The sequence below is a fragment of the Xenopus laevis genome, chromosome 9_10S (assembly GCF_017654675.1).
Source record: "Xenopus laevis strain J_2021 chromosome 9_10S, Xenopus_laevis_v10.1, whole genome shotgun sequence".
NCBI lineage: Eukaryota > Metazoa > Chordata > Amphibia > Anura > Pipidae > Xenopus > Xenopus laevis.
Window position 1 is genome coordinate 772,205 of NC_054388.1, and position 17,365 is coordinate 789,569.

General features: G+C 43.2%; 1 protein-coding gene across 1 annotated transcript; it reads left to right on the forward strand.

Annotated features, from left to right (window-relative positions):
- The first annotated feature begins 7,399 nt into the window (after positions 1-7,399).
- dnajc7.S (DnaJ heat shock protein family (Hsp40) member C7 S homeolog) lies at positions 7,400-16,608 on the forward strand. The gene is made up of 14 exons (XM_018237938.2): positions 7,400-7,558; positions 8,494-8,582; positions 10,029-10,153; positions 11,241-11,354; positions 11,465-11,539; positions 11,757-11,875; positions 12,266-12,419; positions 12,634-12,798; positions 12,894-12,985; positions 13,470-13,543; positions 13,786-13,932; positions 14,318-14,470; positions 14,593-14,655; positions 15,734-16,608. The coding sequence occupies exons 1-14, from the start codon at positions 7,485-7,487 to the stop codon at positions 15,769-15,771; spliced, it is 1,482 nt and encodes a 493-aa protein (XP_018093427.1). The 5' UTR covers positions 7,400-7,484; the 3' UTR covers positions 15,772-16,608.
- The last annotated feature ends 757 nt before the right edge of the window (positions 16,609-17,365 follow it).

Sequence of the window (17,365 nt, forward strand, 5' to 3'; positions counted from 1 at the left end):
CAAAATATACATTATATCTATACACTATACACATAATACATACACTATACACATAATATACACTATACACAACACTATACACACAATATACACTATATATACACTATATACAACACTATACACATAATATATACACTATAAACACAACACTATACACACAATATATACATTGTACAAAACATTATACACAAAAACTATTGTGCGTTTCTCTAAAACTGAACAAGCTGCATGTTTAATGGAACCCTCGTTGTATCAATGTGCCCTACATTTCTCACTCTATAAGAAGTAGCTCATTACAACACAAAGCGGATTGGTAGAATTTTAGGGTCCGGTGCAGTAAGAGAAGAGGGTCTGTTCCATGGAGGAGAGTATAATGCGAGTATAATGGCAGATGCACATGCGCTTCATATATATATTCACTGAGCACCTCTGGGCGCAGGTTATTTATCTGGAATTCAAGGGAAGAGAATGCTGCATTGCTGACATGCGCCTGCTGATTTGCATTTGAACGTTTATGCAGATGTGAGTGTCAGCTCTGTGCACAAAACACATGGGAAGAAAAGACATGGGATTCCTCTATAGCACAAAGGCTACAAATCTTTATTATAGCAATTATGGAGCAAATGTATTAATTAGTAAGGAAATAGGCAGTTACCTTGAAATAACATTTATTTTCCACGTGGGCTTTGTTTTGTCAGTTTAGTTTCCCTTTAATTGCACTTTAATCCAGAGTACAGAACATTACCATTGCTTCATTATTATAGGGTTCCCCCAGCTGTATTCTACTCACATACTATACATAAAGCCATCAGGTTCTGTGGTGGGCCCTCCTGCTCCAGGTGCCCAACCCTAATACACTGTCAGTACACATATATTTTATATATAGACACCAGCGGGGTAGTTACTAGAGTGTCAGCTTCAGGGACAGCATTGGGTGCCCACGGAGAACAATAAACCTTGTTTTCAGGACTTAAAGGGCTTGTTCACCTTTGAATTAACCGTCAGTATGATGCAGAGACGGATATTCTGAGATGATTTGTAATTGGTCTTCATTTTTTATTATTTGTGGTTTGCAATTTCAGCCGTCTGGTTGCTAGGGTCCAAATTCCCCTAGCAACCATGCACTGAATTGAATAAGAGACTGGAATATGAATAGGAGAGGCCTGAATAGAAAGATGAGCAATTACAAGTAGCAATAAGAATAAATGTGTAGCCTTACAGAGCATTTGTTTTCTATACAGGGTCAGTGACCCCCATTTGAAAGCTGAAAAGAGTCAAGAGGAAAAAGACAAGTAATTAAAAAAACTATAAACTATAAAAAATGAGGATCAATTAAAAAGTTGCTCACAACTGGCCATTCTATAACAGTCATTCCTTGACTAAAGGGCACATTTAGCAAAGGTCGAATATCAAGGGTTTATTAACCCTCGATATTCGACCGTCGAAGTAATTTACCGTTATTCCTATGATCGAACCGATTCGAAGGATTTTAATCCATCGATCGAAGGATATTCCTTCGATCGTAGGAATAATGGTAAATCCTTTACTTCGACGGTCGAATATCGAGGGTTAATTAACCCTCTGTAGGTTTTAGGTGGCGAACTAGGGGGTCGAAGAATTTTTTAAAGAGACAGTACTTGGACTAGCAAATGGTCGAATAGTTGAATGATTTTTAGTTCGAATCGTTCGATTTGAAGTCGAAGGTCTTAGTCGAAGGTCAAAGTAGCCCATTCGATGGTCAAAGTAGCCATATTTGACCATTCATAATTCGAACTATATTTCCTCTATTCCTTCACTCAACCTAAGTAAATGGGCCCCTAAGTGATGTAAAGTATTGCTCTTTATCTGAATATATATATATTTATATACTGTACGTTCCTCCTGTGCATGGAGCACATCACAGATACACATCAAACTGCTGCCGGGTAAAGTTTCAGAGATTCCAGTGTAGGACAGAGCTAATTGGAGAATATTGGAGAATATTGGAGATTAGGGGCGGGTCACCTCCCAGTGGCGGCCATGAGTGAGTGTTATAAGCAATTGTGAATATACTGAGGCCCGTCATTAGGAGACTCTACATGTTTATGTGTTTATAATATAGAATTGATGTGGATCGCTCGCCCTCTTTCTCTCTCGTCCAATGAACGGGCCACCCTGAAACCCCCAAAGCTTATTGGCCCAGGGGTAGGTGCAATTGTATGAATGGATTCCACCTGGAACAATCTCATCCTTCTGCTGCTGCTGCTACTGCCATTTCTAACCCTGTAGCATCAGGCTCAGGCCTTCCACTTGAACTGCAACTCTCATCTCCCTCCAGCAGCCAAGGGAATGTTTCATGTCAAATGTTTAATAACGCTGCTCGCCTATAATAAGCCAATGTATTATGCAACTGATGAACTGCTCCCCCTGATCTTCTTCTCTAATATTTGCACCCGGCGGCCCTACTACTTCTTTCACTACTGGTCAAGAGGCTGAAGCAGTTGGGGCCGGACCTGAAAGAAGACTGCCTGTTCTTCCTGGGACATTGAGAAAATGACCTTATAAAAGTCAATTCTTCCTTTAATGTTCTAGAGTTGGCAAGAAGGGTTTGTGTTTGTGCGACCTGCCCTGAGTCTCCATTTCAATGTTTCCCCTTGTGCTTTACTCCCAAACTTCAGTCTTTAAAAAAAAAAACAATGTTGACCCCAAAATGTTGTTGGGCCTTAGACTATTGGCAGAGTTCCATGGCTGCTCCACTCTACACAAGCACAATGACTGCTGAGGAGCATAGAGTTGAGTGGCCGCTGCTTCTGGAAACACAGGAGGTGAAGGACATGTACAAGTGTTAGCCTTTGGGTCAATGCTTTAGCCATCAGCATCAGGTGAGCCATAAAGTCCTGTTTAGCCCTGAGCCAGAAAATGGTCAAACTGTCACGTCCACATCCAAAAGTGAACTGTGTGCAAACTACTCTGCCCAACACTGACCCCTATAATAATAATAATAATAACCGTTTCCTCCAAACACAGGCGACTCTTGTATATTTTTGGATGTATCTAAACTAAAGATTAAAGAAATTTCATAAGAAACGTGTCACTTTGCTGGTTCCACATGTTCCACGTCGCGTCTATTAGTCCAGGGAGTCTCTCGTTTATTGTATTCCTCACAATGATGAGTCGTGTTGCCTTCTGGGAAAAGTTTAAAAAAATTAGAAAAACCCAGGATAAAGGTTTTATAAAGGTTGAACAAAGTCTTGGCTGAAGGGGAAGCGATTATGGATACACAGTTGTAATAGTCAGAACCAGCAGTGCAAGGAATAGCAAAGGACAGATGCTGCTTTCAGTAGCAATTCCAGTAACATCTGTAATGAATGGAAACGGAAATGTTGCTGTGAGTTATATTTTTTGCCTTTATTTTCCCTTTAAAGGAAACTTCAGTCCTAAAATTGCTTCTGTAAGTTCTTGCCCGCTGTTTTCCCACCCACTCATGGTCGTTCAACTTAGACTTTACTTGCCCTTTAAATCATCTTCATACTTTTTGTTTTGACCACTGGCTGAAAATATGGATCAAGGACAGAGTTCAGTATTGTACATTAAAAAGTAGTTCCCCTTTAAACACGAACGTTCTCATATACCGGAAGAAATCATATGTTAAAATACATCAAAAAGGTGAATGTGGCTTCTCTGGGGGTGAATTAGTGACTCACGACTGTAAGCAGGAACCAATAGAAATCAGTATTGTACTTGCCACAAACAGACTAAATATGGAAGATGCCCCTGTATAGAGACACACACAGTTGTAATACACAATGCACTGGAATTTTCATTGAAGACAGAGGAGGAGAATCTGTGGGACTCAGCAGATCACTGTCCCCAATTCTAGTAAAGGTTTTTGATTTGGGACATAATGCAGCCCCTGTAAATAAAGGGTGCGGCCAATAATGAGAGGGTTGCTGTGCCCTTTAAAAAGGTTGTTCGCCTTTGAGTTAACCGTTAGTATGATGTACAGAGGGATATTCTGAGACCATTTGCAATTGATTTTTAGTATTTGTGGTTTTTGACTTATTTGGCTTTTTATTCAGCAGCTCTCCAGTTTGTCATTTCAGCAGTCTGGTTGCTAAGGTCCAAATTCCCCTAGCAACCACACATTGATTTGAATAAGAGACTGGAATATGAATAGGAGAGGCCTGAATAGAAAGATGAGGAATAACAAGTAGCAATAACAATACATTTATTTTTTTGAAAGCTGGAGAGAGTCAGAAGGCAAATCATTAAAACCCTATAGAAAATAAATAATGAAGACCAATTGGAAAGTTGCTAAGAATTAGTCATTCTATAACTTATTAAACTTCAACATAAAAGTGAATGACCTGTTTAAGGCAGACGCGGGGGTTAGAGGTGAGTGTTGTGCCCATTAAACAAAGCTTCGGCCTTGGCCCAGTGTTGTGCAGCTTTGTGATCCCCCCGTCTCTGATCCCTCATGTCGCTCTTGTTGCCCAGGACCCACAAATGAGAGACACCCCCACATGCAATGCGCTGAACCCCAATACACATGCAAATACCCTAAAAGGCTTCACTCTTTCCACTCACAAGCACTCTATTGCTGCACATATTGGGTTGTTTTAAAGGGCAACTAAAGCCTAAAAAGAAATGGGTTAGAAGTAATGGACTTTGGGCACTGGAGTTAAAAGTAAAAACCCAAAACTGAGGGGTGACAGTAACAATCCACTCGACATGATCCTCAAATCTTTCTATTCTTGTTCAGCCCTGTCCTTAGTGCCGGAGGCTTGCACATGCTCAGTGAGTTCTGCAGTGTTACAGCTAAATAAAAATGACTCCTAATCTGTGTCGCAGTTTAAGGGGGTGACACAGCACCTCTAAAGCCACATGGCAAGTTAAATACAATAAGGCTCTTTATACAGAACCCAGCTGGTTGCCAGCCCCACGCTGTATTGGGTCCTGAGGAGATTGTGAAACGTTGCTTTGCTCCACCTCTACTGGCGACACAGTGATAATATTCCCAGACACGACTAAATCCCAGGCCATTTCTGACACTAAGTTGTGTGACAGTTGGATATGAGACTGGGAGGAGCTATAGATCATTAGCTGTGGGTGCCATGTGGGTGCCCTGAGCTTTATTACTGGTTGCAGAGCTGCACCTCCTTCTTATCCTTGGACCTGTCTATCTCCTTCTTCAGAACTTCAACCCAGTGAAAGACTCCTCGTTCTCCGCACTGTACATAGTGTTGCACCTTTTCTGGAAGAAAATCCCGGCCTTCCTATATTCTTGCTGTTTTTTCCTATTAATAACATGGGCATCAGGCATTATTTTTACTGGCCAGGCTGGTAAATAGCGAGCAGGTGGCAAGTCCAACTGTACAGCAGTGAGTATCCGTCTGTCCCACAGAAGTAGTGTTTGTGCAGCTCCAGTTCATCCTTCAGCCCCCGGTGTCATAGAAACCAACCTGCTCCCTCTGTACAGATCCAATGTAAATCTCCTCTTGTGTCTCCATCATGTCTGAGTCTGTGTGAGACGCCTGTGAATAAAGCAGCGCCGACACAGACACAACACACAAGGACACAACACACAAGGACACAACACAAGGACACAACACAAGGACACAACACACAAGGACACAACACAAGGACACAACACACAGACACAACACACGGACACAACACACGGACACAACACACAAGGACACAACACAAGGACACAACACACAAGGACACAACAAACAGATACAACACACAGACACAACACACAAGGACACAACACAAGGACACAACACACAGACACAACACACAAGGACACAACAAAGAGATACAACACACAGACACAACACAAGGACACACACACGACTATAGGGGACTGATGTTCCTTCCCTGAGCTCAATGTAGGGATAATAATATAAGGGTCACATACACAAGTGTCATTTGTGAGTAAAGAGATACTAGAAGTGTTGTTACTAGAAGGTTTCCAAGAGACTTTACTCACCACACGACTCCCATATGACAGTTGCTCCAGGTTGTGCCCACAAATAACCAGGGCCCTCCTGCTCTTGCCCGTCCTGCACACAAACAAATCACGTCATTATGTCGGGGGCACACGAGGCATTTCTATATCTGATACTCGCCCCCAAGTGGAAAGTCATGGGGGGAAGGGTAGAGGGGGGGCACCAGACAATCCCCTTTATTTCCCTGTGACTCCTCTTTTAATACCTCCCAACATTTTGGAAGTAAAAAGAGTTGAAAAAATTGTTTCCGCAGCAATTTTTTGACCACACCCCTTGCTGTGGCCACACCCCCTAATTACCATGTTTTTTTACAAAATTTGGCAGGTTATGAAAGTTTGAAAATATTTCTCCTTATCTAAACTGTGTTTTTGTGTCTCAAATTTGTTACAAAGTATCTTATTTGCACCTGTTAGCTGTTCTGGGCTCTCTGCTAAAAGCCAATTAAGTGAGAAACTTTGTTTCTTTTTCTGGCTGTTCAGTGCAGAGAAAAGAGGGACTTTCCAGTACAAATGAGGGACTGCGGGTTGAGCTGTCTAAAGAGGGACTGTCCCTCCGAAAAAGGGACAGTTGGGAGGTATGCCCTTTATTTCCCTGTGTCTCCTTCTTCCACAATTTCACTGTCACTTTGTGTCTCACTCACTGTCTGACTCTGACCTTTGTGTAGTGCAAATGTATTACACTGACTCTCCTGACTCACACTCAGTCTCACACTCACACTCAGAGAGGCTGAAGTTCAGTAGAAGCTGTTGGTGTGAGTGGAAGTCAATGTATAAGGGAAGTGTCAGTGGGTCTCACACAGTCAGAGATATATATATATATGAATAGAAATAAATGGGGAGAGAGATCATTTAGGACAAGTGACTCGGTCCCTGAGTGATTTGTTGTTGTTACTTTGCTCAGGGAAGTGACACTGAGGAGCTGAGCAGCCTGTTACTTCCTGTTTCCGGTCACATGGCGGAAGTGCAGCGAAGAGAAAGCCGCGAGCGACCTCTGGTGGCAACAGAAGGATCTTGTGTCTCAGTCCCACTCGGTATCAGCAGTGAAACGAAATAAATATATTATCACTGTGCCGGGGAGGAGACACGTGACTCGGTGTAACGTTCTCATTACGGCCTGTGCCCGGGGCTCCTCCTAATAATAATATTAATAGTCCATTGTATCTGCCGCTCCCCAACTCTCTGACCTACAATTCCCACAATCCTCCCTGGAGCATCAGCTCGTTCTGCAGTGTTGTGACCTTTATAATGTGACCTTTATGTGACGCTGAGGATGATTGGCCAGACACACACACGTGACATTGCAAAACACGCCACTATGGCAACCGGCTGGCACGCCCCGCTGAACTTTGTCGCCCTTCCTTAAGATGGCGGTGCTGGGATTTCCGGTCTATCTAGCGAGGCCAAGCCGTGCTCTCTATAGTGCGGCGGATACGCTCTGGCAGGACCGGAAGTCGCCTCTTTTTCTCCCTTGCCTCACTGAGCCGGTGCTAAGATGGCGACTACCGCTGAGTACGACGTGATGATGGTCCCGGAGGAAGCGGAGAGGAGCGAAGAAGAGCGGGAGAGGTGAGGGAGCGTAACGGGGACTGAAGTAAAGGAAACAGAGAACAAAGAGGGGGAGGAGGTCTGACACTCACATGCCCCATAACATCATGACATTGCTCTCAGCTCTGACTCCTCCCCCTCACTCACTTCCTGCCCCTCCCCCACCCCACTGTCTCCTCCCCCTGAACCCCTAAACCTCATCCCTGTTACTCGGAGACTTTCCACATAAACGGTCTCCCCAAGTTAATGTGAATAAAGGATTGAAATGAGGGACAAACTCCTTTATGTCCCCCAATATGTCCCCCCTGTGCCCCAATAGCCCCTCCCCCAGTTCAGCAGCTGCCAATCAACTTCAAGCTGCCCCTCCCCCCAGTTATTATGAGGGAACAGCTGAGTATTGGGGGGACAGAACAATGGGAAGAGGTTTGTTGTGATTAATCTCAGGGGACAAGTCCATCAGTCTCTTCCCTCGTTACTGACACGTCAGACCCACTCTCCGTACAATCAAGTGTCAGCAGTTGGCTCAGGGGGTTCAGCAGTGACTCAGTAACATCAACATTATAGAGTCAACCCCCACCACAGATGTGACAAATTATAGGGGCCCCTCCCCCATCAGACCAATAACTGACACTTTATAGTCTGACCTTTAGCCTGTCCTGAACCCCAATGTGATGTATTTGTGGCTGAAGTGAATGAAGTGCAAGAGCCTCTGGACTCGTTATATACTCAGTGTCTATCAGATCTGTGGGACTAAATGTCCCCCCCAGATTCCCCTGCACACGGGGGACAGACACACGTCACAGCTGCTGTCAGTTATGTAGAAGTGTGTGTGAGTTGTGAGTCTGGAGCAGCAGTGATACACACACACAATACAGTTGTACATCAGCAGTGTGGACTTATTGTGTAGCTTTATACTGTGTGGACTTATTGTGTGGCTACAATTTGTTGTGTTACAGGGAGGCGGAGTCCTGCAAAGAGAAGGGGAACCTGTTCTACGCCAAGAAAGACTACAACTCGGCCTATAACTATTACACAAAAGCTATAGGTAAGTGGAGTGTGACATAAAGCTGCAGTTCAGCAGTGTGACATCAAGCCGCCCCTTATATCCATAGCAACGGCTGCCATTCTTTCTCATTCACCTCTGAGGGGCATTTACTGCTGATACTTCTGTCCCCCCCCCCATTATACACAATTGCTGCCCAGGAGCCGGTGTTTTGGGCTGACCCCCGACTCTCTATACACAAATGAACCCCAATACACAAGCCACAATGAAATGGAACAAAATGCTGGGAAATCACCATAAATAGTTTCTTTGCTGCAGAATTAGTCAGTGGGTGTTGTAGTCGCTCCCCAGCAGCCCCCACATTTCTTACACATTCATTGTGCTCAGCAGTGCAGGAGTTAATCAGAGGCCCATTCTATAGCGACGCTCCTCACATTCTCTTGTTACAGTGAATACACTAATTATTATTATTATATGAGAGAATGTTGAGCAGCGAGGGGCTCTTATGCTTTCTCATCTGTGTCACTTTATATTTATTTATTATATACAACTCCTTGTATTTACTGCCCCTCACTGATAACTCACTGCTCCCCAATATCAATGAGCGGAGTTCTCAGTCCTGTGACTCTCAATTTATTGGCAAATCACATGTAAGGCCCCCATACACGGCCCAATAAAAGGTGTGACAGACCCAGTCGACAGTTTATTGGCCCATGTGTGGGGCCCTCCAATGGGGCTTCCCCGATCGATATCTGCCTGAAAGTCGGGCAAATCTCGATCAGGCAGGTTAAAAAATCCCATGGGATCACGGCCACATCTGTGCATCTATGAGATCCCACAATCCAACCACCCGGATTAGATCCATTCTGATCCAATTGTTGGGCCCTACAGCCCATGATCAAATCAGCCATTCAATATGGGGGAGAGATCCTATGATGTCTATGGCCACCTTTACTCACTCCAGTCTTTACAACTCTCACATTACACTCCTTTAGAGTGTAAGCTCTTTTGCATAGGGCCTTCCTCACCTTTTGTACTGGTATTGATTGTGATGTATGTAACTCCATATGTTCTATGTATAGAATTCATGTGATTTAGTTGTATAATCACATTTACTTTACAGTGCTACGCAATATGTTGGCGCTATATAAATACATGTTAATAATTATTATGTTCCAGTTGTTACTGACCAGTAGGGGGAGCCCTAGTAACCCCTTCTTCAGGCACATGTGTGAGAATATTGGGAAGCAGCACTAAATGTTGCCCCCACAGTCCCAAGAACATGTAACACATTAAAGAGAGGGTTCACCCCCACATCTCGCCCGTATCCCCCTCAGACTGGCCTTCTGGGACTGTCTGGCACAACAAATAGACATTTTTATACTTTACACATATTAAACTTACTGCTAAACACCCCTAATTGTGTCCCAGAGAAATGCTATTGGCTGACGCCGACAGTTGCACCTTTGTCATTGTGTTTTCTTTTAGATTGGTCTCGCAAAAATGCCAGTTACTATGGAAACAGAGCCGCCACCTTGATCATGCTGAATAAATACAGGGAGGCCCTGGAAGATGCACAACAGTCTGTGAGATTGGACGACACCTTTGTGAAGGTAAATTGTATTGACACACAGCAGTAAGGAATCTGTTACACTCTCTACTCCTCTATATATATATATATAGGATTCTATATAGAGGAGTAAGATATATATATAGGATTCTATATATAGAGGAGTAAGATATATATATAGGATTCTATATATAGAGAAGTAAGATTATATATAGGATTCTATATATAGAGAAGTAAGATATATATAGGATTCTATATAGAGGAGTAAGATATATATATATCTTACTCCTCTATATATAGAATCCTATATATCTTATTCCTCTATATATAGAATCCTATATATATCTTACTCCTCTATATAGAATCCTATATATATCTTACTCCTCTATATATAGAATCCTATATATATATCTTACTCCTCTATATAGAATCCTATATATATCTTACAGCTGCAGTTTGCTCTCTCTCTCTCTCTCTCTCTCTCTCTCTCTCTCTCTCTCTCTCTCTCTATATATAATATTTGCACTGGCAGCTGTTGTGTCTCCTCCTTATGACACACTCATCACAAATAGTGAACATTTATGGGTCTTCAAAATAAATCTGCACGCACTCCTGCAACCATGGCCGTGGAGGTTAAAAATGTAACTTTATTCCATGTAGTTAAAAGATATGCGTCCTAACGCGTTTCGTATCAGCAGATACGTAATCATAGGCCTATTTGCCTAAGCTACGGGTTCGGGGCACGGCACCCGGACCATTCGGCTAACTTGGTGAGTGTAAAGCTCTTTGGCTGTTTTCTATTATCTAACAATTGGAGTGAAGGGCCTGGGGTTTGGACACCCAGGCCAGATTTTTCTGCTTGGTAAGGATTGCTTAGCGGTCTACATCAACGTAGAATTTTGAGCAATTTGAGCATTTTATATACATATATATATACATAAAAATAATGAATTGACCCGCAAAGTTTATAATTGATTTGCTCTATTGATATATTATAACTAGTCCAAAGGAGATTGGAGCCGGCATTTTCTCTTTTTGTTAACATTTATGGGTCGAATGGAATTAAACTTGGATCAGTATAAGGAGGGAGGAGTCTCCATTGCTAAATGTTTCCCTTATGTAAATGTCAGGGTCACCAGCGTGAGGGCAAGTGTCACCTGTCCCTCGGAAACGCCATGGCGGCTACTCGCTGCTTCCAGAAAGTCGTAGAACTGGAACCAAAGAACGAGCAAGTGGGACAAGAGGTGAGAGGCGGAATTCTCCCAAATATAAACTGTGTTACTGTGTATTTATGCTAAACATGTTCATGTGGAAATAATAAATGTTCCGATTAATGGGAAACTTCTCATTGTAGCTGAAGAACGCGGCCGCTGTGTTGGACTATGAGAGAATTGCCGAGACCGACTTTGAGAAACGGGATTTCCGCAAGGTTCGTTTTTCACTGATTTATAAAGAACTTTATAATCGGTCTCACTGATACTTCTCGACAGTTGCTATAGGGAAAGTTGCATCTGTGCTACTAGTGTTGTGTTAACAGACTGCGCTAATGATTGTGTGCAAAGCAGCAATTGTGTGATTTACCAATGAATGTCTGTAGTATTTGTTTCATTCTTGTTGATTGTGACTGTGTTTTGCTCAATATGCAGGTTGTGTTCTGCATGGATCGATCATTAGAGTTGGCCCCCGCTTGTCATCGCTTCAAAATCCTCAAGGCAGAATGTCTGGCGCTTCTCGGCCGATACCCAGATGCTCAGTCTGTGGCCAGGTAAGAGTTAATACCCTCTGGAGAGATGAGGTTGATTTTACCCACACGACTGATAATTCGCTCAGTGCTGATACTCACAGCAACCAATCACTGTCCAGCTTGTAGAACATTAATACTCACAGCAACCAATCACTGTCCAGCTTGTAGATCATTAATACTCACAGCAACCAATCACTGTCCAGTTTAAGTATAAATAATAATATAAATATCAATATCCTGTTATGTAACTTCCCTGACGAGGTTCATGAAACCAAATCAAATGAAAGACAAACGTGTCACTTCACTACATTGGTTCTAAGTAACTGAATTCACATTATTATTATTATTATGTATTTGTAGGTCTTTATCCATGAATTCACTTTATTTTGTGTTCTTTATGTCTCCTCACAGTGATATCCTGAGGATGGATTCCACGAATGCCGACGCTCTTTATGTCCGGGGTCTGTGCCTTTACTATGAAGACTGTATTGAGAAAGCCGTGCAGTTCTTTGTGCAGGCCTTGAAAATGGCCCCCGACCATCAGAAAGCTCGTGTGGCCTGTAGGGTGAGTCTCAGTCTAGAAGATGATGATTAGAAATAAATATCATACTGGAACAATCTCCCTATAGGCTTTTCTTTTTGGTTCTTAAATGAGGTCTGGAAGCAAATTGGACCCTCCAGCTTCATGTTTGTTGCTATAGAAATATGGAGACTGCTGCCCACCAAGAGCGACACCCGCAGCTTCTCTTTAGTTGTGTAACAAAGCCTTTGTGTTTCAGAATGCCAAAGCTCTGAAGGCTAAGAAGGATGAAGGCAACCAAGCTTTTAAAGATGGCAATTATGATCTGGCTCACAGACTTTACTCGGAGGCACTCGGCATAGACCCCAATAACATCAAAACAAACGCAAAACTCTACTGTAACCGCGGCACTGTCAATGCAAAGGTCTGTGTGTGACTGTGTGTGTGTGTTTGTGTGTGTAAAGACTTGACAATTCTATTGTAATCACTATAAACAAGTCATTTGTATTTGAATTTCAGCTGAAGAAATTAAACGAGGCAATAGAGGACTGCACAAATGCAATAAAACTGGACGACACTTACATTAAGGCGTATTTACGTAGAGCACAATGGTGAGTGATCTTGGGCCACAATTTGCCGGTTTCTACCTCCCCCAGATCCCTTTAATTCCATTTTTCACCTTAATATTATTATACACAGTGCTGCATAAAGTTGTCGATCAGATCAGATCAGTAATTGTTTTGTCTTACACACAACCTTTTGTACTGATCAAACTGGAGGGAATTATTTGTCACAACATTGTCACTCTCTCGTCTGCAGCCCATTAATTGTATTTGTAAATAAGTGTGGCCCCTACTTTGTTGCTTCTCTTTCTAAATCTTTGTACAAATAGATCGGTCTGTGGGGCTGGTAATGGACTTTTTGTTAATCACTTAATGGCCGCACAATAGAATAAGCACAGCAGCCGCCGACGCAATACATTGTGTACATTTGTGTCACACATTTACCTAAAAACAAAATGATGCTCCATACATTTGTATTGATTTACTGAATTGTCTGGAGTGTAAAGAATTGCCGATTGTTGCTTTGTTGCAGCTACACAGACACGGAACTGTATGAAGAAGCAGTGAGAGATTATGAGAAGGTTTATCAGACCGAAAGCACAAAAGGTAAAGTGTAAATGTGCAGCACACGCAGGGTTAAGTGAGGATTCGCTCACAATGTTGAAGCCAAAGGCAGCGATTGATGAATTTGTATAAACACAAAGTATTTGTGTGTTGTGGGGGCAGATTTGGGCTGTGATTGTACCAACAGGAGCTCTCACTCTATTTGGCAGCAACAGATCACGGCACACAAAGGAGCCATTATGGTTGCCCGTGTCTGATCCCCCTCTCTATTGCTCTCTCTGTAGAACACAAGCAGCTGCTAAAGAATTCACAGCTGGAACTGAAGAAGAGCAAGAGGAAAGATTACTACAAGATACTGGGAGTGAATAAGAATGCGTCGGAGGATGAAATAAAGAAAGCCTATAGGAAACGAGCACTGATGCACCATCCAGGTAATGGCACAAGCCCCATCCCCCCAAACAAGATGGTGCCCTATCAGCAGATGCTGCAGGATGTTCTGGCATCTTTCACAGAGTCATCTACAGCTCCAGGCTGGGACACTTGCCTAATAAAAGCCTGTGCATAGGCCCCTCCCAATCACTTACGCAAATGACATCACCAGAAAGCTATAGGTTACATCATCAGTGACACCGCTCCATAGGCCTGAGTGTAGTGTGTGACCGACCTTAACCCATCTGCTCCCAAGCTGATCCAATGAGCTATGGGTATTTATATGGCCATTGCTGATGTCATAGGGTTACCTCGTTACACAAACTGATGAGGAAGCGTATGACCTCATTAATTAACTGCAGTCTGTGAAATGCTTTGTATCTTCAGACCGACACAGCGCCGCTACAGCGGAAGTTCAGAAAGAAGAAGAGAAGAAATTTAAAGAGGTGGGCGAGGCGTTCACAATCCTGTCTGATTCCAAAAAGAAAGCTCGCTATGACAGTGGGCAGGACCTGGAAGAAGATGGATCAAATATGGGAGGTGAGTTTATTTGTAGGACTCCTCGTGCTTTAGAAGAATATTTGTTTAGTGTAGAAACAAATGAAAATACTCATTGGAAAGACACAGCATTTTGTTTTATAATTGGAACCATTTTCTTTCAGATTTTGATGCCAACAACATATTCAAGGCTTTCTTCAGTGGCCCCGGAGGGTACAGCTTCGAAGGTGAGTGCAAGCGACTACTTCTGTCTTACGTGGGAACCTCCTGTTAAGGGGGCCATAGACGTAACAATTACGATCTTTCTTGGAAAAGATGTTTCCAAGAAAGATGGTTGGTTTCAATACACACGTGTAGAGCTGAATGGTCAGATATACAGGTAGATATACGGGAAGAAATAATAGAATTCTACCTGTATCTGACCATTCAGCACTAACAATGCCCTATCGATGAGCCGCCCGATATCCAAGTCTTCTGCCAATATCGGTCGGCTCTTTTTCCACCATACACGCACCGAATATCGGTCGAAAATGAGTTTTGTACGATATTATCTGTGCGTCTATGGCCACCTTTAGATTATTTATAAAGTTCCCAATAGCAGAATGTATCGGAGAGAATATTGTGGAGGCAAATGACTTATTGTGACTAAATTGCCGCCTCGTAGGTGTGTGTCCCAGCGTTGGCAGTTACTGGTGGAGCCGTCGCACTCTGGCCACCTCCGCTCAGTGATATTTCCACAGCTGAAAGGGGGTTAGTTTGTGGGGAAATCACATGAGAAGGACAAACGAGGACCATTACTGGGAGGAGACTGGCTTTACTGAGCTACAGTCTGTGACAAAACTGAGTGTACAACATCTGAAAGCACAGGCCACGTGTAGTAAGAGAAAGGGGAGATTAGATCTGGGGCAAATCATAGAAACTCCTATTCAGGTTATTCTCGTCCCACAACAAGTGTTAAAGGCACAGGTTGTGTTAATGTGTAACACACACACACACACAAAGTCTTAACTGTGCATCATATTCTCACTGGGGATGTGACTGCACACAGAGCACGGGCCAAAAGTTCTTTCACTGGAGCCCAGGCTTAATGTTATTATGGATTTAGTGGTAAAACATGAATTGATCCTTCTATAACCCCAACAAGTTCTAATGGGAAGTTACACTCTGTTTGCTCCAGCAAACTTTACTCAATGACCAATGGCAGTGTGCTGGAAGCATTCTCATTGGTTACACGATGATCTACTATTCCTGGATGTTAAAGGAACAGTAGGAGGGTTATTAATCATATTTTACTCTCTCTTTCAGCCTCTGGCCCAGGAAATTTCTTCTTCCAGTTTGGGTAACCTCCCCATTCATATTGTTCATCCCACCCCAAGCCCCTCCCATTGCCCGGCACCCTCTTGTTCAAGTGTTTTAACCTGGAATATGGACTTTATTTAATCAGACTCTTCACCGCATCGTCCTGTCTCTCTGTTTATTAGAGAAGCAGATTTTTCTGGGTTTTTTTTTTTGTTTTTGCCATTGTTAAGAAATGTCCATGTGGGTTTATAACCTCTTGTGTGAAGGCAATTGGAACGTGTCGTGACCCAAAGCTAAAGTTTCAGTCCATTGTAAAGATTGTGCCAATTTCTTGTGCATCCTGAGTGGCCGCTGGCAGTTTGGGATGTGAGTGGCGCTTCTATGGTTCATGTAGTTGCACTGGAATTTTCAGTGGGATTTATTGGGGTTCCTAAGTGTCCGCTCACCCACAGAGCTGCACCCGCCGCTTCACTTCTCCAATTGGAAACTGGACGATGCATCATGTGACCTGTACAGAGCATCTGTAACTGTTCTAGTGGGAAGGGCCGAGCCCATTCATGCCCATATGTGGAACTGCTTTAAAATGTGCAAATCCAGATCATTTATTTTTTTCTCGTTTGCCTGATCTTTGGTCATACTGCTCTTTATTGGTGGGCAGAACCCACGCACCAACAGCTCTTGCATGCGCCAGTGGCAGCAAAGAGACGGGACGTTCATGAACTAAACGTGTTCTCATGTTTTTAATCCCCTCGCTCATGTCCCACTCTGTATTCAAAGCCACACTCAATGATATGCCGCCAATCTGGGCCTGTAAAATGTTATATTAATCTCTGAACATCCTCGCAAAACGTGAAGGATTTGAATAAAACTGTTTAAACCTGCGATGCCTGATCACGTGACGTGGGTCTGTTCCGTGTGTTCTGTGATGTAATAAAGGAAAGGTCTGCGGTGTGGAAGCAGCACGGGCTACTCGGCCACAAAAAGCTGCTTGTCACATGTGACCAGACAAAAAGAACTTCTCCTCCTCTTCTCTCAGTTTAGCAAACACAGTGATTGGCTGCACAACTGGAGTGACACCCGGGAGTAGCTCCCTGTAGCCACCGCTATACAGTCTTATAGGGCAAAGGGTGCACCACCCAAGCCTCCCTGCTTCCCGTAGCTGCTAATAAAAGTCCCATACGTGACTCACTTTCATCTCGATCTCTGCCTGTGATCACTTTTACTATCCGCTCTATTCCCCATTGCAACTGCCGCATCATCGTGTGACTCGCCTGTGTCTCCTGCACAAAGGAACAAGAGCCACACAACTGAGCCAGATTTGATTTTTTTATTATTAAATATTTTCATTACATTGAAAAAGGTCAGTCACAAACTTTCCATTTTATTTCCCTTTCAAGTGAGTTAACAAGGAAGTGTTAGAGCGCAGGGGTAAGCGACAGTGGCTTCCATGCGTGTTTGGCTCAATGCATCATGTAACGGCCGCAGTTCCTGCGAGTATTAGATCTAATGCCTTTCTGTAAAGCTTCCTCAGAGGGACAGTTAACAGACTGGACTTGTGAAGCACCAGGCGCAGACATTGCATTATATTCTCCTTTTCACTATAACAAAAGGGGCAGAAATGCAACGCATGAAGCAGAT

Excerpts from the sequence above, each read along its gene's own strand:
- dnajc7.S (XM_018237938.2), top strand. The coding sequence starts at position 7,485 with ATGGCGACTACCGCTGAGTACGACGTGATGATGGTCCCGGAGGAAGCG. Across the intron at positions 12,986-13,469 it reads TATTTACGTAGAGCACAATG|CTACACAGACACGGAACTGT; the intron begins GTGAGTGATCTT and ends GCTTTGTTGCAG. Across the intron at positions 14,656-15,733 it reads CGGAGGGTACAGCTTCGAAG|CCTCTGGCCCAGGAAATTTC; the intron begins GTGAGTGCAAGC and ends TCTCTCTTTCAG.